This window comes from Nycticebus coucang, chromosome 24 (genome assembly GCF_027406575.1).
Source record: "Nycticebus coucang isolate mNycCou1 chromosome 24, mNycCou1.pri, whole genome shotgun sequence".
Taxonomy (NCBI): Eukaryota; Metazoa; Chordata; class Mammalia; order Primates; family Lorisidae; genus Nycticebus; species Nycticebus coucang.
In genome coordinates this window covers 13,464,091-13,484,312 of record NC_069803.1, presented here as the reverse complement: position 1 = coordinate 13,484,312, position 20,222 = coordinate 13,464,091, and the positions used below count along the sequence as shown (strand labels likewise).

Sequence of the window (20,222 nt, the reverse complement as noted above, 5' to 3'; positions counted from 1 at the left end):
ACAAGCCAAATTTCTTCCTGGAATGAAAAAAAAATGTTGATGCAAAAGCTATATTCATTATGATGAAAGAGTAACTGCAGTTTGATATGATGGTGTGTAGTACTTACTGTTTTATTCTGCTTACTTTTGAGTCAGCTTATAAACATCTGGAAAATAATCATGTTCATTGTTTATATTCAAGTGTGAAATAATGTATTAAATACAAAATCTTTATAAGGTCTCACTGCATCTTCTCAAGCCATAGTTAGTTTTTATTATCCCAAGGCTGAAATGACCCGAGATCTAATGCAAGAGTTACAAATGCTCACCTTCCTAGCAGCTGTGTCCTAATTCTGTTTAAGGCTATTGTTTGTTCATTATAACGAAGCCATTGATTTTGTGGCTTATATGTATTAAAGGAAGAGAAAGAACTTTGTTAACAGCAAGGCTTATTACTTTATATATATGAGAATTGTCTCGTAAATATTTCTAATGAATTATGTGCTTTTGTCTGGAACTATTAATGAAAATTTGGAGTTCATAATTTGTAGAGGCTCATAATTTGTAATTGAATTATATTTATTTTAACAACTTTTTAATGTATTTACTAGTTTGTTATTTGGGTAGGATTATAGCAACAATCTCTTCTCCTCACTTTCCTCACCACTACACACCGGATCTAGCTGAGAAATATTTTGGGTTAATATTATATTGGGATTTTATTTAAATACTGATTCTCTTTAGTAGGAGCCTCCATATTGATGAATTCTCTGTGGCTACCTTTTTTCACCCAGTATAGCATGTGTTAAATTCATTCCTTAGCACATGTGTTAGTGACTGAGTTTCTGTTTCTAAAAATTTTTGATGGGAAGAATTATTGTAGAGGGTAGCTCTTTCTTGCTGCTTCACTTCGGGGGACCAGAGTTGCAGGCATTACTGTCTGCTAAACTTCTTGGAAGCGAGCCAGTGTGGTATGGTGAGTTTCCTAGGTAGGTGGTGAGCCACTAAAAGGCTTGCACAGTATTACAGCTACTCTAAGGGGAGGAAGCACTTGGAAATTCAGCAGTAAAGCAGCAGCAGCAATAAGCATCCACACGGTAGTAAAGCCAGGGCAGGTTCACGGTTAGCATATTTCACAGTGTGAGCCATTGAGCACATAGCTTCCCATCTTGCTACCTAAAGGAGGCAAACCCAAACTGCCAGGGTTTTCTAGTGTCATGTTTATGCCGTTGGGTCATGTGACAGCATTGTACCCTAAGTTGCCAACTCTGCTTTACTCTAGAGGGACCCTTTGCTACAGAGCTTTCCTGTTTCTTTTTCTTCCTTTCTTTTTATCTTTATTTTTTCTTGAAAGAGAAAAAAATTGTGCAATGTATGTTTATGCCTACACCATGCCGAGGCGACACTTAGCAGTAAATAACCTCTGTATCCCCGAGGTAAGATACTGTTTCTGCTTTCCCTGCACAGTGCTGCTGCAGCACGGAGCTGATCCCAACATTCGGAACACAGATGGGAAATCAGCCCTGGACCTGGCAGACCCCTCAGCAAAAACTGTCCTCACAGGTAAGAAGACAAAGCTACCGAATTGTTTTAGCTGTGCAACTCCTGGCTTGATTGTCTAAAATTTTTAGGTGCTGAGTTTTTCTTTGCATTGTTTTATTTGCCAAACAAATAAATATGCCACTATCTACTACTATATTCGTTTGCTGTCTGTGTCATTAACTGCTATGCTATCACGAGCACAAGCAGTGCGATTGCTTATTCATTCTACTTATTATAGCATTCAATTAGAACATGTGTCATTCACTCAGATTTTAGTCATTTCATGGTTTATATCATAATTTTTCCGTACGTCCTCTCAGTTGTTTGCTTTTAGGACCTTTACTGTTGGCATTTGTATTGCTGTAAAAGTAGTTCTGATTGGAAAGACAACCTGCTGCCTTGTTCCTTGCATGGGTAATGAAATAAAATTCACTGCTGCTTCTCCCTTGCTGCCCGTTTATCCTTTCATCGTGTGTTTCACTTTTACCTTGATAGCTAAGTTATTTTTAACTGAGGCATAGATTCTCTTTTTAATTCAGATAAAGTAAATGTGTGGCTTCCGTATTAGTTTTACTAAAGCAAAAGCCAAGAACCAGCAGACAGGAAATGCTAGACTAGAAGGGATCTCTCATAACAATGTAGAAAATAATGCTCTCAGTTACATGGTCTCGAGCCACTGTTTGCATTGATCTTCATTCTCGAAATGCTGCATTGGATCTATTTTTATTTTTATTCTCAGCATCGGAATCCTGCTGCCCTTGCCCTCTTTTACTTAACTGACCTTTGTAATTTGGAGTTTCTGTCACTGCAGTGCTAGCAGTATTGTTTTAGGTTGTGTGAAATGAAATGACTTTTAACTACCTTTTAAATTTGCCCCTGGGTTTGAAGAAAATTAATCTTTTGTTCTTGTTTAAGTTCAGAGTCCATGCTGTGCATTTTTAGCAAAGATATTAAAGTGAATGGAAAACGTTTATGTACAGAAACCTTTGAAAATATATGGAATTTTGCTTAATTACTCTACGAAGAAAGATAACCTCCCACTGTGCTAAAATTAATATAATTACTGCTAAATCAGAGTGGTATGATTTCTTTCAATTAATACAAGGTTAGTATATTCAGTTGCTGAATCAAGATAACAAACACTAGAGGAATAAAGCTATTTAATTCAGTATAGATAAAAAAATTAAATATAAATATACAGTTTTAAATAATGAAATTACAATACATAGCTTAGGCCTGATTAGCTTCTGCAGTCTTTCAGTCTCTTAGCAGAGCCCTGGGCAACAGCAGCAGCTTTATGGGGGTCTCTGACCAAAGGAGAAATATAGTGCATACAAACAGAGTATTGGAAATGCTGAGCAAGGCTGCCTCTGTATCTCAGCATCCTCCCTCTGACCTTTCTTCCTCTCTCTCAACACCTGCCTCATCCATTTGTTAAAATGCTTTTACTTCTTTAAAAGAAAAAGTTTAAATACCAGTTATTTACAAGAAACTGTCTCCTAATTTGTAATAAATTTCAGAGGAGATGATATTAGATGCTATTAGTTTGAGAAAGAACTTTGGCAAAATCTTTCATGGAGGCTGAAGATTCCTGGAGGACAGATACAGTATCTATTAAACTTGATTTGAAAGCTATCTAACACCATACTTTGCTTAGATAGGAAGATAATAAATTCTTCTTGGTCATAATACTATTTCATTAATTCTTCTTTTCAAGAATGTCTACTTTTTTGGAAATGACATACAACTTCTCAGATATGATTTAAAAGAAAATGAAAGCCTAGATATAGTGCCTAATTTTGTTGAAAATATAACTTACTTGTACTTCTACTTATCTATTCATATTATATAATGCAGTGAAATGGAATTACGTGGAATGTATGCAGAATGTATTTCTGCCGGTAAGGGTTATCTACTAAGCAATTCTTTTCAATGAAATTATGATACAAGTATTATTTCCAAAGTTAAGGTTAAAATATTGAGCATTGATTTTCAAAAGATATCTTTTAAAAAGAATGTCTTAGAGTTATTAGAGATTATTTTGAGTGACGTGACATTTTTATTCCAGATGCAGTTGTACTATTACTTACCTTGACAGTGAAGTTTTTGTTCTTAAATATTTTCTTTTGGTAATTTGCTTGCTGAACATCTCCTTTCCAATATCCCATCTTTTATGGTGCTACTTTTGTGCATTAGCCAAAATTATGTACTAGTATTTATGTATCTTCCTTAAAGGAAATTAACCAGAATGACAGTCACTTCTATAGAATATATAAAAATATGTGGCTAATACCCTCTTACACATAAAGAATGCCGGGGTTTTTATAAAACTGTACAAAGCAACAATATGTCCTTAGTTTTATAGTTAAGAGACCCCAGAGTCTATAGCCATTTGCTCTGGGTAGTGCACTTAGGTGCTTAAAATACTTAGAGAGACTCATCAGACTCTGCTGAATCACTGTGAATACTATGTTTAGAAGAAATATTGAAGGGGGGGTTCATGTTTTTTGACTTTGTGTTTTGCTAATGACTCAATTTCTTGGCAGTCAACTAAAAGACTTGGAGATATTTGGGGTTTTTGTTTGTTTGGTTTTTTTAAGAAACAAGGTTATGGAAAGTCTAAAACAGCCTATGTAAATTTTATTGAAGAGAGGAGTTTTATTGTATTGTGATTATAATTTTTTTATCACAAGAGACTTTATTATAAAAGGTAGGTGGAAAATTACAAATTTTTTTAAATAACATTTTGTCTTTTTTTCTCTGACTATAGAAAATGCATTCCTTTGGAAATTGAGGAAATAGGAAAAGCGTGAAAAAGAAAAACAAATCATTAGTAATTTCACTTACTACCGATAACATTTTGGTATACTTTATTTATAAACTTTTTTTATGAGTACACACATCTTACACTCTTCTCTCTTTAACATATCGATTAATTATATAAACCTATACACACACTTATATGTTTAATTTAGTTACATGAGTGTTCCCAGAAGGTATTAAGTATTGTTCTGCAACATTAGCATAAAATGACTTTACAATAATATCCTTCCATGGTTCTATTTTAGTTTTTTGAGTGAATTTCCTAGTGTTTAACATTAAGGTAGGTTGTTTTCAGGCTTTATTCTTCTTTGTGAATTAACAGTCATTTTATCAATTCTGTTAGAATTGTGCTTTTTACCAGATTCAGTTTTAGCATCCACTAACATGGTGGAGATCTCTGTTCTCAACTCTGAAGTATTGTGAGAGTTTGGAGAATAAGGCTCTTCTCTTTTGAAAGGCTATCCTGTATGCCATATTGTTACTGGACAGCTGCTACATTTAAGTTAAAGGTAGTTGGCAAAGGGAATGTTCATTGATGAGGGCTAGGATGTAGGGTGTTTATTAGTCATGTAAAGGAGATTCTCTGGGACACAGTGGAGTGGGAGGGTAGAGAGGAGCAGTGAGAAGTTGAGTCCAGAAAAGAGGCAAGAGAAGATTGAGACTAAGAGTTTGGAAAAGGACAGATGACCAAAGGAATGTTTATCATTGGCAGGACCAAGGATGATGGAGGTGTAAAGAAGATGAGTTTACATGGTCGCAAGTTGCTAAGATAATTGGTCTTAGTGGCATCCTAATAGATTTAGGAGTAAGGGAATGGGGAAGAAAGATATATTCGCATTAAGTTATCTCAAGAATAAATAAGCTTTAACCTGAATTCACTGCTCTTCTGAGGAAATCATAGGTTAGTATGATTGACTGGCAGCCTCCCAGTCTCTCCAGAAGGAGTCACCTAAGGCTCAGGCTAGGCGGCAATATGGAGGAGTCTGGAAGATTCTTGTTGAGACTGGCTTGGTAAGTCAGCAAAATAGATCTGGAATCCTACCCCCTTTTTTGTATTCCACTGCTTCCTACTGCTTTTCAGATAAGACTAAGATGTTTAGCATGAGCAGGAGGGCTTAAATGATCCAGGCCCTGCCTACCTGAGTTTGACTTCTAGGTTAGTCAGGCCAAAATTTAGGATTTCTTTCCTTTCCTCACAGCTAGTATCCAACATAACAAAAATTCAGGTTTACCATTCTCTCCCCACCGTCACTGCGTTAGCTGGTCCATGCCTTTATCCTCTCTTCCTGTTGTGACAGCAGTAGCTACATCAGGGGTCTCTCTGCCTCTACTTCAACCTCAGTCACTTCTCCTCACTATGTGTAGTGGAGGGGTCTTTCTAAGGCAGCTCCATGATCAGAAAATTCTTTTTTATAATTCTTTTTTTTTTTTGTAGAGACAGAGTCTCACTTTATGGCCCTCAGTAGAGTGCCGTGGCCTCACACAGCTCACAGCAACCTCCAACTCTTGGGCTTAAGCGATTCTCCTGCCTCAGCCTCCCAAGTAGCTGGGACTACAGGCGCCCGCCACAACGCCCGGCTATTTTTTGGTTTGCAGTTTGGCCGGGGCTGGGTTTGAACCCGCCACCCTCGGCATATGGGGCTGGCGCCCTACCGACTGAGCCACAGGCGCCGCCCAGAAAATTGTTTAATATATTCCCCTTTATTACTCTGGAATAAAATCCAAATTCTTTAACCATGGCCTATCATGATTAGGCTCCTGCCTTGCAACTCCGATACTGTCTTCTCCCTTGATCTCTGCTGCAGCTGCACCTGGGTGCTTGCTGTCCCTCACTTGTGGCCTTTTTCTGTTTCTGTGCTCATATATGCTGTTTACTAAAACCGGAACACTACCCGCAACTTCCTCAGAGATGCTTCCTTTGTCCCCAGTCCCTCTTAGATTACTTTATTTTCGTCATGGATTTATTGATATCTGAAATTGCATTTTTTCTTGTTGTTTACCACAGTAGAAGGAAAGGTTCATAAGGTTTGGACTTTTGTCTGTCTTGTTCACTTCTTTATCCTTAGAAGATTAAAATGATAAAATAGGCTGGGTGCCCATAGTTCCGTGGTTAAGGTGCGGGCCACATGCTGTGGGGCTGGTGGGTTTGAACTTGGCCTGGACCTGCTAAACAAACAAACAAAATAGCTGGGCGTTGTGGCAGGCGCCTGAAATTCCAGCTACTGAGGAGGCTGAGGCAAGAGAATCTCTTGAGCTCAAGAGTTTGAGGTTGCTGTGAGCTATGATGCCATAGTACTCTACCGAGGATAACAAAGTGAGGATGACTCTCTGTCTCAATAAAAAAACAAAAAATGGTTAAATGAACAAATACATCTAAGGTCTGATTACTGGTAACTAAGGACAGCATAGTTTCCAGGTTGTACAAATACTTCTTAAGCATTAATTATATGACATCACAAATGGTTTTGGATTGTTTATAGTTGTGTACATCTGTTAAAATATAAGAGCACTTACAAATATTTTCATTGGTATGATGGACGAGTTTTATGAACAAATTTCTTAGATGGCTCCTTTGAGAACATTCTGATTCTGGAAAGATAAAACTGCCTGCAGCTGTCACATCAGACTCCAGATGTCCCATCAGGGCCTAATTTTTACTCTTTTCTTTTGGCCCTTGTTCTGTTAATATGTAGAATAGCTCTGTTTTGCACAAGAGCTATTCTATAATCTGGCACATTGCATACCCCATGTAGTAAATTTTTACTATCAGCCCACATGATTCGACAGATTTCTCATGCCATTAATCTGAAGGTAAGGAGTTACTTATATCAGTTGTTAGCAAGCCCAATTATAGAGCATGCATCCTAGAAAATAAACCATAAGCAGCAATAAACCTTACGTTACTTTTCAAGAAAAGTTGTATATTTATCACTGAATTTTAGTAGGGAAAAATTATTGTTTCGTTAAGATGAACTTCTGATTTTTAAAAATTGTCATTAGAATTATAGCAAAGGAAGTTAAAATTTGTTTTGATAAAACAATATGAACATTCATTTTAAAGATAATGTTGAAAAGGTTTATTTCTTGACTAATTTTTAAGAATTTTACTAACAGTTTAATCTGTTTATAGTTTTGGACATGAATAGGAAAATTTAATGTTTATTATCAAAAGTGGTTCAAAGACTTTTGAAATTTAAAAATATGAAAACAATTTAGAAGGGTATAAAACAAGTACCTTTTTAGAAAGACCATACCATGTTTTTTGAAATAGCATGTATTCATTTGACTTTTAAAGAAACGTTATTTGGTTTTGAACAAATAGGTCAAAGCTTATGTGAAGCTAATAGATTTCTTCTTTTTAGTAGCTATTTATTTAATAGTTTATATTGAATTGTTGTTTACATTACTTGCAGCAATTTAAACTTCTTGTAAGAAGTTAGATAGCTTTATGTAAAATTATAACTGATAACACCAAATCCTTCTGTGAGCTGACACTATTCTCAGGACACTGAATCCTCATAATGAAGCTATGAGGTAAATAGTATTATTATACTCATATTTATAGATGGAGAAGTTACTATTATAAATTCACAAAGTCATAAAGGGGAATTACTGGTGTTTGAACTCAAGCAGTTTGTCTTCAAGATCAGTGAGTGCTCTTATAAATGCAGAGTTGGATTTTTAAGCTAGTTATTTATTTGGAAAGACATAATCCAACCCAAAATAAAAGTTAGACTGGCCTATAAACATAAACTTAGGGCTTAAATCCCATCTGTTATGTTTCTTTACTTATTTTGAATAAAGATTCTTCCTTTCAAAAAAGAAACATTTACCTAATATTACCAGTAAGATTCATTATCATATTATTATAATATAATAGTTTAATTTGGTAATAAAATAAAATATTTAATTTGGTAATAAAATAAAATATTTAATTTGGTAATAAAATAAAATAAAAAATTGTTTTATCGGACTTTATACAGTATTCCCGCCTTATCTGTAAGGATATGTTCCAAGACAATCCCCCCAGCCCCTCCGTGGACACCTGAAACCGTGGATAGTTTCAAGCTCTATGTAGACTGTTTTTCCCTATGCGTATAGGCCTATGATAAAATTTAATTTAAGCATAGAAAAAGATTAACAGCAATAACTAATAATAAAATAGATCAATTGTAATGATACATTAATGAGAGTTATATGAACATGGTCTCTCTCTCTCTCATACACACACACGCGCGCGCACGCACAGAGAGACTGTGTCTTTATTGTTTTGTATTCAATCAATTTTCAGGCTGAAGTTGACTGTGGATCCCTGAATCTGCCAATGACAAAAGTCAAAAAAGGCAGAACTGCAGATAATGGGGTAGATGCTGTTCTTAAGTCTTTGGTCTCTAATCCATGCGCTTGATTAAAATTCCATTGATACTCAAAAAACAACTATGTAGAATCTATAAGGAGAGATGTAATATTTTAAATATTTGTGCTATCCATAGGTCAGGGGCAGCTCAAATCATGTAAATAGGCCTTAAATGTGAGCTACTGGCTTTCATATGGGCAGGCATATGTCAGGGATAGCTCAAGTTTGGTTCCAGACTACTGCAGTATTTTTATTTTAGACTGAACCATGTCTTTCCAAATGAATAAATAGCTTAAAAATCTGATCTTGCATATATAAGAGCACTTACTCAAATATTAAAATACAGCAAGGCACACATTTGGGGGGATTTCCTAGTGGATATCAAAGTTATGTTGCCACCATACTGTAGTCTGTGAAGTATGCAATAGCGTTATGTCCAAAAATGTACACACCTTAATGAAAAATACTTTATTACTAAACATGCTAACGAAGTGAGTACCTGCTGATGGAATAATGGTACTGATAGACTTGCTGGATGCAGGGTTGCCACAAACCTTTAATTTTTAAAAAAGCATGTTATCTGCACAGCTCAGGAAAACAAAATATTATTGCTCATTGACAATGTACCTGGTCACCCAATAGCTCTGATGGACATGGGCAAGGAGGTTAACGTTATTTTCATGCTTGCTAACACAGTATCCATTGGGCAGCCATGGGTCATGGAGTAATTTTGCTTTAAAGTCTTATTTAAGAGATATGTTTTATAAGGGTTATACCTGCAATAGGTGGTGATTCCAGTGATGAGTTTGGACAAAGTTAATTGAAAACCTTCTAGAAAGGATTCAACATTCAAGATGCCGTAAGAACTTTCTTGATTTATGGGAGGAGGTCAAAACATCATTAACAGATTTGGAAGAAGTTGATTCTGACCCCGTGGATGACTTTGAGGAGTCCAAAACTTCAGTGGAGGATATCACTACAGATGTGGTAGAAATAGCAAGGAAACTAGAATTAGAAGCGGACCCTGAAGCTGTGACCAAATTGCTACAATTTCATGATAAAATTTTAAGGAATGAAGAGTTGGTTCTTATGGATAAGCGAATAGAGTGGTTTCATGAGATGAAATCTACTGGTAAAGATACTGTGAGCATTGTTGAAATGATAACCAAGGATTTAAAATATCACATAAACTTAGTTCATAAAGCAGCATTAGAGTTTAAGAACTTTGACTCCAATTTTGAAAGAACTTCTACTCTGAGTAGAATGCTATCAAGCAGCATTGTGTGCTACAGAGAAATCTTTTGTGAAGGGAAGAAGTCAGTCAGTGCAGCACACTTCGTTGTTTTAATTTTAAGAAATTGCCTCAGCTACCACCACCCTGATCAGTTATCAACATCGAGGCAGGACCCTCCACTTGCAAAAAGACTATGACTTGCTAAAAGCTCAGATGATCATTACCAATTTTTAGAAATAAAGTATTTTACAGATAAGATGTATAAAAATTTTAAAGATATAATGCTATTACACATTCAATATAGTATTGAATAGAAATAATTTTGATATGAAGTAGGAAGCCAAAAAATTTGTGTGACTCAACTTTATTTTGATATTAACTTTGTTGTGGGAGTCTGAACCCATAATATCTCCGAGAGGTTTGCCTTCTGAATCTTCATAAATTCCTTCCAGTTTTTCTTTTGAAATAGGGTCTCGCTCTGTCACCTAGGCTAGGTAGAGTTCAGTGTTATCATCAGAGCTCCCTGTGCTCCCACATTCCCGACCTCCAGCACTCCTCCTGCATCACCTCCCAAAGTGTTAGGATCAGAGGCAGGAACGGGCCAGGAAGCCCAGCCTCCGGTCTGGGTTTTTTGTTTTTTTTTTTTGAGACAGTCTAATTTTGTCACCCTTGGTAGAGTGCCGAGGCATCACAGCTCAATAGCAGCCTCAAACTCTTTGGGCTTAAGCGATTCTCTTGCCACAGCCTCCCAAGTAGCTGGGACGACAGGCGCTATTTTTTGGTTGTAGTTGTTACTGTTTGGCAGACTCGGGTCAATTTGAATCCCCCAGCCCCCACCGTGTATGTGGCTGGCGCCCTGGCCGCTGAGCTAAGGTGCCGAGCCCTCCAGTCTGTTTTAAAGCAGATTCAGCTGAAGGGTTGGGGTTGTGATGTGAAGTAACATACTGCATTCTTATAGTAGTTTGCATTTCAAGATTCCTTAGAAACTGATCTAACCACGGTGTTGATTATATGTTACTTTATGCTGATGGTTTTTATCTTAAAACCATTTCGTTAATATGTTTGTCTTTTTTAAATCATCCTGAGTCTTTCCCAAGGGATAAAGAGAACAACTGTATTACTGGAATGAATGAATGAAAAGGTGCAATAGCCTGTGTGTTAACCCTTTTTGTGGCCTTGATATCCCTAAATGACAGTTATTTCATTTATTCTTTTGGGATCCTCTTTATTACTAAAACTGAAACGTTATTTTGGTAACATTGTTACATTATTTCAACTCCCCCACGTGGGTGACAACACCCTAACTTTTCTTTTCTCTGAGCTGCATATATATATATGTGTGTGTGTATACATATTTCCATATATATGTATGTACTTGATTTTTTTCTATCTTATGTACTTACAAACCTTTCACCTTGTCTCTTCTTAATAGCTGTTATGCATCGAAAATCTTGATTTTTAAGTATTTTAAAATATGACTCTCATCTTTTATCCTTCCATCTTTTTAACTCTGTATTATTCTTTAAGTTATTAAATTTCACCATAACCTCCAATCAATAACCTCTACTATTTTTTTCAATGCATTATGTCCTCATTTCTTCATCTTAATAATCAGCTTAGATTTCATTGCTCACCATTGTCTTTCCTCCCTGACAAACTCTGTTAGCCAATGGCTGGCTCTCCTGTAAGTGTACCTATTTGGCAATATTATAGTCTTTATTAAACCCAACTACTATATTGCAAAATATATATATGGTCTTTGGCTAGTTTCCTGGCATACAACCTTTTTAGAATCTCCAAAGTGATGTCCTCAACCTGTAGGTAGCTTTAGGAAGGGGTCTGGTCACTGATTGACCAAGTCATGAGTTGAGACTTACAGCCCAACTTTTGGGGAAGGGAGAGAGGCTGAAGGTTAAGTTGAACACCGGTAGCTAATCGGATAACCCACTTATGCCTCACATTCCATTATTGGAATGGTAGTGATGTGGGAGTTACTAATATTCTACTGCTCAAGGTCATTGCTAAGGTCTGATTTTTTACACATCTGTCTCTTGAGGGTACATGTTATCATGTGGTACATAGAGTTAGTGACTGTTGCAGATACTGGTATGCTGGGAGCTTGTCAAAAAAGTCATGCAAAAAATTGAAAAGTTTCAGGTGGCGGGTTCAAACCTAGCCCCGGCTGAACTGCAGCCAAAAAATAGCCGGGCGTTGTGGCAGGCACTACAACTGCCAGCTGCTTGGGAGGCTGAGGCAGGAGAATCGCGGAAGCCCAAGAGCTGGAGGTTGCTATGAGCCGTGTGACATCATGGCACTCTACCGAGGGTGGTAAAGTGAGACTCTGTCTCTACAAAACAAACAAACAAACAAACAAAAGTTTCAATCTCTAGCATAAATGGGTTAATCAATCATGCTTATGTGATAAAGCTTCCATAAAAACCCAGAAGGTCCGTTTGGATAGCTACTGGATAGCTGAACTTGCAGAATTCCTGGAGGTTGCATCAGTGAGGCCATGGAAGCTCCACTGCCCCTTTCCTTACCTTGCCCTATGCATCTCTTCATCCTTTGTAATATTCTTTAAAATAAACCAGTGAATGTCTTTCCTTGAGTTCTGTGAGCCACTGTAGCAAATAAATTAAACCCCAGAAAAGAGATGTGGGAACCCCGATTTGTAGCTGGTGTATAACCAAGGGCTGGAGTTGACCTCAGAAGTGGAGGGCCGTCTTGGAGAGTGAGCCTTCAACCTGTGGAATCTGATCCTGTCTGTAGGTAGAGCATGCTGGAATTCAATCAGATGACACCCAGCTGGTAGCCAGTGCAGAATCGCTGGGTTGGTACACGACAAGGAGGGGGAAAATCTCCCACATCTGGTCACAAATGTCTTCTGTGTGGATTATTGTGGCGTCAGAGCAGAGGGAAAACTGTTTATATTTTCTGCTCACTGTTTGCCTATTTTATTGCCATACTCAAGAAATGAACGTGGTTGGACAAAAGAAAAAATACGTACATAATTGTTTGGTTTCGTTTTATGATCATAACCGGAATCTCAAATGGGTTTTTATCCTTGCCTCAGCCATTTCTCTCCTCAGATCTTTAGCACCCCTTTGATTCCTTTCTCTCAGCTTTTTTTTTTTTTTTGGCTGGGGCCAGGTTTGAACCCACCACCTCTGGTATATGGGACCGGCGCCCTACTCCTTTGAGCTACAGGTGCCGCCCCCTCTCAGCTTCTTTCTTCATTTCATTGAAAAAGTAAATCCATCAAACAGGAACTTCTTGCTGTCACCAATTCCACCACCTGGCTGCAGCTATGCTCATATACTCTTCCAGCCTTCTGTCTGTTCCAGGGCAAGAGACACAGCCTGCTTCTTTCTAAGTCCACCCCCCTTCTGCTTTTGCTCTATAGCTCATCTGTCCCACCTACTGAAGGACTTGTTTCCTGCAGATATGCTCTGCTTATTGATTTATATCTCTCTGCATATATGTAGTTCACATCTTTACAAAAATGAAAACAGATTTTATTGATCCTTACACCACTCTCTAGCCACCCATTTTTCTGCTTCCCTTTAGAGCATGAGTAGTTGCCCATGGTTACTCTCTGCTTTCTCACGCAGACTCAACTAAATCCAGCTGGTCCTGTTTGCCTCCCTAAAAAATGATGTGAAATAATCTTATTTTGTTTTTCCCTCTTTGGATTTTTCAACAAACTCCATCTTGCCTATGTAGCGTTTACTTCCTTGTGCAGCCTCTCAGTAGCATTCAGAGTTTAATTACAGCTCTAGTTTATTTAAACAGTCTTCTCAAAGCTTCCAGGATACCATATCGTCCTGCTTTCCCCCTCATTTTGTCAGTAGATCATTCTCACACTGATTCTTTCTCTTCTGTTTTACATCTAAATATTGGAAAGGCCCAGGTTTAGTCCTAGAATTTTTCCTCCTTCTTGCTTCAGTTTTGGGTGATCTCATCCAGTCTAATTTATTTTAAATAATACCTATCTGTGAAAGACCCTCCGAGAGGCCCCTGCCTCCCAGTTTACAGTCTAGAGCTGACCTCTGTGTATCCTACTTGACCTTGCCAACTCAGGTGTTAAGAAGCCAGCACAGAATTCTTCACAACTCTATCCAGCCCTATTGCCATGCATATCAAACGTGAACCACATTCTTCCACCTCTTTAGACTAAAGAGAAATGGTACTTTATTCTACTCAGTTGCTTAGGCCAAAAACCTACAGGTTAGTCTTGATTCTTCTCCTTCTGATACCCTGTGTTCAGCCCATCACCCAGTTGTGTTAGTTTTACCTCCAAAATCTATTCTAAATCTATTTTTCTCAGTCTTTGCAACTGCAATCAAGCATTGGGTTTATATTGGGCCTAACCAAAGTGTGATCTCTAGTCTGGTTCTGGTGAACTGTTTCTTTCTGGCCCTCAGTACGGTGAGAGACTGGCCCCGAATCCACTTCAGATGCAATATTAAGTCCACCTTTAGCTTACTGGAGGTTTTTTAAAGAGCACGACTTCCATGATGAAGACGCAGTACATTCTGGCACACACTCCTGCTCTTCTTGCAGACCAGTAACACAGCAGACCAACTATTTTAAGTGCAGTTACTGGCCTAGACTACTGCTGTTAGCCTCCTGCCTATTCTATATCAGACTTCCGCAAGGCTATCTTTAAGATATAATTTTTTTTAAAAACATTAATTAATTTCATTCACCTCCTTAAAATTCATTTTGCTGGAATAAAATCGAAACTTTGATCTTTCCCAACCTCCCCATCTCACAGCACTGATGTTGCTCTTGCTCTTCCAGCCTCACTGACCAACCCTTTCTATGGGTCAGGTTGGTTTCTGTCTTGGATTCTTTTCTGCCTTCTCTATTCTCTCCCCGGAGTGCTGGTTCCTTTGTTTGAAATACTCCTTTCTTCAATTCTTCACCTAACCTTTTCTGTGGATATTTAGGTCTTAACTCAAAAATCACTGCCCTCAAATAAGCTCTTTGTGACCCTCGTATAAACATAGGGTCCAGCTACCAATTACCCTTTCTATCTGCCTCTGTCACTGTCTGCAGTGATTTCATTTACTTATTTTCCTGCTTGTTTATTGCCTGATTACTGCTCCAGCCTTTCAGAACTGGGTTCTTGAGAAGTGGGATTTTCTCTTCTTTGTTCATTGCTGGGCCTTTCTTATGGTCCCAGCACTTAATATATATTTGTTTAAATGAATGATCATTTAGAAGATGGATGCTTCATAGGCTGGCACTGTTTTATCATAATGGTGCAATGTGTCAAAATAAAAAAGGCAGTCTAAAACATACAAGAAATGATGTCTATCAGGCAGACAAGCTGGAATTGACAATAAGTTTTGAAAAGGGACCTTTGGTAAATTATCTAATCTGCTGGTTGGTGGTTGGTTTATTATTCTGTGGATCCCAGAATCTGCAAGTTCCACTTTCAACTCCTGTTAAATAAACTAACAAACTTATTCTTTATAAGATTGTTTTAAAAAAACAAATTCCCATCATATTAATAGAGAGAAAAAAAGAATCTCTTGTGTATAAATTAATGCTGCATAAAATCTCCTATTATACATTTCATAGTATGCAGTGTCTGGCCCATCCAGACTAGTACCCTGATAATAGCTGTTGTTACTGAAGAAAAATGATAAATAATCAGTTGTATGCAGACTATATTCAGAATTGTCACTGGGCTTCTGTCATTAAGACAGGATAGTCCTAGATGAATGAAATAATCTACCAAGAAAGAGATTCTGAAATTCTTCTTTTCAGTTGGTGTTTATTGATTGCCTAATGCTCCAAATACACCCTCAGAATTGTTAGAAATCTATTTTATAATTTCATCCAGAAATTCTTCACTACATCTGATGCAGAGCCTCCCCTTTTTACTGTATTGTTCTTCCACTTAATGAAGCAGCATATACATTCTTTTATGCAAGACCAATATCAAGTTGCTTATTTTGAAGCAAAACCAGTTTAATTCTGTTGATTCTCATGAGGCTGTTTTGTCGAACTAGAAATTCTTGGTTGGGTATTAGAAGCCTCATATCTGCAAATGTGTTGATTTCAAAGATTTCATTTAACATATAAAACTGCAATAAAGCAGTTTTCATAAGGTTACTTAGCAAGAATCCTCTCGTGCTTCTTAAGGCTGTCAAAAGGGATGTTTCGTGAATGACCTTCCCCCACCCTTAGCCATGACGTTATCTTAATAGTGAGCCATTTTAGGGTGTTTTAGGCCAGACAAAAGATTGAAAACAAACCTTAGAATAGTTCTGCTCCATTGAGATAGGATTTTTTGTTTGGTTTACTTTCACTTATTTGCTTAGAGTTTATAAAATGTGCTTATTGCTAATTAGTTTATAAAATAAGTTGTTATCTAGTATAGTGGAAAAGAATCACTAAAAACTAGACTAATTTGGGGTTCTATCATTTAGATAAACAACCTGTCACTCTCTGTTTTTGGTAGGCTTAATTAGGTATCACAGAGGATAAATGTATCTTCTTTTAAAACATTACAAGGAGTATTTTCTCATTAATTCTAGTCCGTGCAATTTTAAGTTCTATATTTGTGAGCTTATTCTTATTTAATTTTTCCCTTTTTTTAATTTGATTTTTCATCTCAGTTCTTCCAGTCACAGAAGACTTTTCCAAAATAGTGCTAAAACAAAATCTGACATGGTTAGTTGATTTTTTTCAAGGAAAGTGATAAGTTTTAAAGAATTTTCAACACGGATCCAGCTGTAGAATACAGATGGTTATGAAATGGCAATAGCGTGTGCTCCAGTGGTTTACTCATTTACAAACCTTATAAAGAAAGGAGATTAACATTGGCTTCTCTCTTCAAAAGTAATCAAATTCTTCATTAACATGTTTGACAAAGCTTTGGGCACATTATTAGTGGCAGTTTTATTTGTTGTTATTGTGTCCCCAGAAAACTTTAATGATATTAAAAGCTGAAATTTGTAATTAGATCTTTCATAAGTAGGAAGATTCCAGACTTCATGTACTAAAATACAATGAAATTTTTATAGATTATACTGTTCAATTCAAATTCAGCAGTTCTTTTTGCCTCCGAATTGCATTTTAAATCACTGGTTAATACAGTTGAGCTATTTAAATTGTATGAGTCATATGTCATTGCTAATGTCAAGCTTCTCTACTGCTATTTCTCCCAATTTTTATTATTTTTATTTGAAAATTTTCTAACTTACAGAAAAAATTTAAAAATAGTAAAAGGAATACTTATATATTCTTCACATAGATTTGCCAATTATTATCATATTCCAAGTTCGTTTTGTATCTTTTCTCTCCATATGTATTATTTTTGTTTTTACTCTCTGAACCATTTGGATTACTTATGGTGCTTCTTGCCCAAATATTTTACTGTGTATCTTCTAAGAATAAGAAAATTCACCTGTATAATCAGATAATAATTTATCACACTAGGAAATTAGGCTTTAACACAGTATTACTGTCTAATGGACAATTAGTCTTTCCACTGTTCTATAAAAATATTTCTTAGCTTATGCCCTTTTCAAGAACTTTCGAGCCCTTTGAACTCTTCCGTGGGCATTTTGAAGTTGGCATATCATTAAACTTCTATTCATTTGTCACCTTTATTCCACAGATGTTCTTTACATCTATTGCTTGTTTTCTTGTACTTCCTTTACTTTTGGTTCACTGATACGACTCCTGCCTCCATCTGTGTTGTCCTTATGGAGATAACTGGATACAGGTAGTGAATATGGAAAATGGTGCCTTACTATATATATTAATACATTAGGTGCTTTAAAATTTTATGATGAAACTTGTAAAAGTTAAATGAAGACTTTTTAATCTCCCTTCCACAATTGTACTGCTGACCTTCCTAAAGGAGTTGAAAGCATTGGTGATCCAGACTGGATTTTCTAACAGTTTATAATTTTCAGCAATAAAAATATATAAGCAATTTATGATTTAAAAAATAAAATAAAATAATATATAAGCAATAGGTTATTCTTTATTTATAATTGCAAAATATTAGAGTGTACTTAAATGCCCAAATATAGGAGATTCATTGAATACTCTGTTGTACCTTCGCACAATATTTTACATCTGTAAAATGATGAGATTCTTTATAAATTACTGATGGATTGCTTCCTAAGATATATTGCTTAGTGAAATACAGTATAAAAGAGTGTTTACAGCTATGATTTAACAATAAAAAAAATACTTGAAAAAAATAAAAGCGTGTTTATAATATGCCATCTTTTTTGTAAGAAACAATACGTGATAACTAGATAACTGGATTTTCTAACAGAGTAAGGAATCCAAGAAGGTTCCCAGTCACCCAGGCATTCGTACCTTTGCGTGGCCCTCTGCCACGCTGTACCAGGGTTATTCTGTGTGACCAGTAGCGTTCAGTAGAGGTGAAGATATGTCACTTCCCGATGGGCACAGAAGACTGTGGCTCTCAGCTCGGGTTCTCTCTTCCTCATTCTCTTGGATCACTTGCTGTAGAAGAAGTAAACTGCCTAGAGAGAAGCCCACATGGGGCGGTACTGAAATCTCTGGCCACTAGCCAGCGAGCAGCCGAGGCTTGCCAACCACCACAGCACAGTGCTTGGAAGCAGTTTTTCCAGGTTAAGCCCTTGAGATAAGTTGGCCCCAGCCCACAGCTTGGCCGCAACCTTGTGAGAAATGCTGAGTCAGAATCATCCACCTAACCACTCTCAGATTCCTGACTGTCAGAAGCTATACAAGAGAAGCTTTATTCTTTCAAGCTGCCAAGTCTTGAGGTAATTTGTTAGAAAAATCGATATGTCTGTGTGCTCACCTGCACGTGCAAAATGAAACATAAGAAAGATAAACCACAAAACATTAAAATTGGTTACCTGTAAGGAGATAGGGACTCTGGAAAGGATGTTGGAGTTAGGTAAGACATTAACTTGAATATGCTGTATTGGGGTATAATTTTAATTTTTAGATGCATATTGATGTTCTGCATATTAAAACAATTAAATTAAGGAAGGGAAAAAAACCCTAAAATTTGAATGCAAACAGAGACAAAGAAACCATCTGTATTTCAAATAAATAACTACAATGAAGGAAATAAAGAACTAATCTAAGTAACTTTTGAACATGATTTTTGATTTATGCCCTCAGTAAAGGTATGAAGGAAGAGACAAGGTAATTTCTAACAATCCTTAAATTCTTTTTATTAAGTTTTTTGTTTGTTTTGGCACTGTGTGGTATAGTAATTAAGAAACTATTTTAAATATATTGCAGGATTGAGCAAGGGAGTAAATATGTTAGAAGCCAGGATCTTACCATGAAAGAAATGTATAAAAATGAAGTAGGGGAAGACAAAAGAAAAGCCTGCAGAACTGGATTGAAGTTTTAGGTATCAGAGTTCTGGGGGGAGAAATCTAGTTCTGCTAACAGAAAAGACTTAAAAGCAGTGAGACCACAATAGCAGTGGAGCATACCTGCTTCCCAGACTGTGGCTTCTGCATGCTTTCCCCATTTCCCAACATGCTATTTATTAAAAGGCATCAGAACTCTTTGAAAAAATGACTGATTCAAAGCTAGGATAATAAAAAGAGCCTGGAACATCTTATTATGCTAGAAAGTAGGGAAGTGCTCAAATAACGCAGACATAGGAAAAACACAGAAGCCATGTTAAAGGAGCTCCCACTGACCAAAGCTGTGATGATTTGATCAGCAAAATCAACAATGATAATAATGGATTTTATATAGGTGTCTTCATGCAGAGATTCATGAGTGGATGGGGAGGGGCTCTTTCTTACTGTAGCATGCCTACTAATCAAAGTGGAAGGACTATTGGAGTTGGAAAATCACCATTTGCAGCCATCATAGTAAAGACTGATTAGGACAAGACTCAACAATGGCTGCTAAATCTCAGGGGCCAAGTTGGATGAGCAGCGGTATGATAGCACTGTTTACAGCATGTCTGTTCAGAAATTGTTTTTTTTTTTTTTTTGGCTGGGGCTGGGTTTGAACCCGCCACCTCCAGCATATGGGACCGGTGTCCTACCCACTGAGCCACAGGCGCCGCCCTGTTCAGAAATTGTTACTTGGGAAACTATACAGTGGAGAAATCTGATAATACATTTATTTGCTATCAAAATTAACATCGCATAAACCTTGTGTGTTGGTAGATGTAATACCTGAGAAGCACACATCTCTTATGTGGTATTCTAGGCAGGAAAGATAACTAAATCTCATGAGAAAACATGAGACAAATCCTAATTTAGGTGCATTCTACAAAATAATTAG

The 20,222-nt window shown here is 36.8% G+C and overlaps 1 protein-coding gene across 1 annotated transcript in view; it reads left to right on the top strand.

The window, feature by feature from the left end:
- TNKS (tankyrase) overlaps positions 1–20,222 on the top strand; it is a 203,089-nt gene that overhangs the window by 61,335 nt on the left and 121,532 nt on the right. Inside the window, exon 3 of the mRNA XM_053578550.1 lies at positions 1,447–1,542. Coding sequence (XP_053434525.1) covers positions 1,447–1,542 — 96 coding nt within the window. The remainder of the gene's footprint in view (positions 1–1,446; positions 1,543–20,222) is intronic.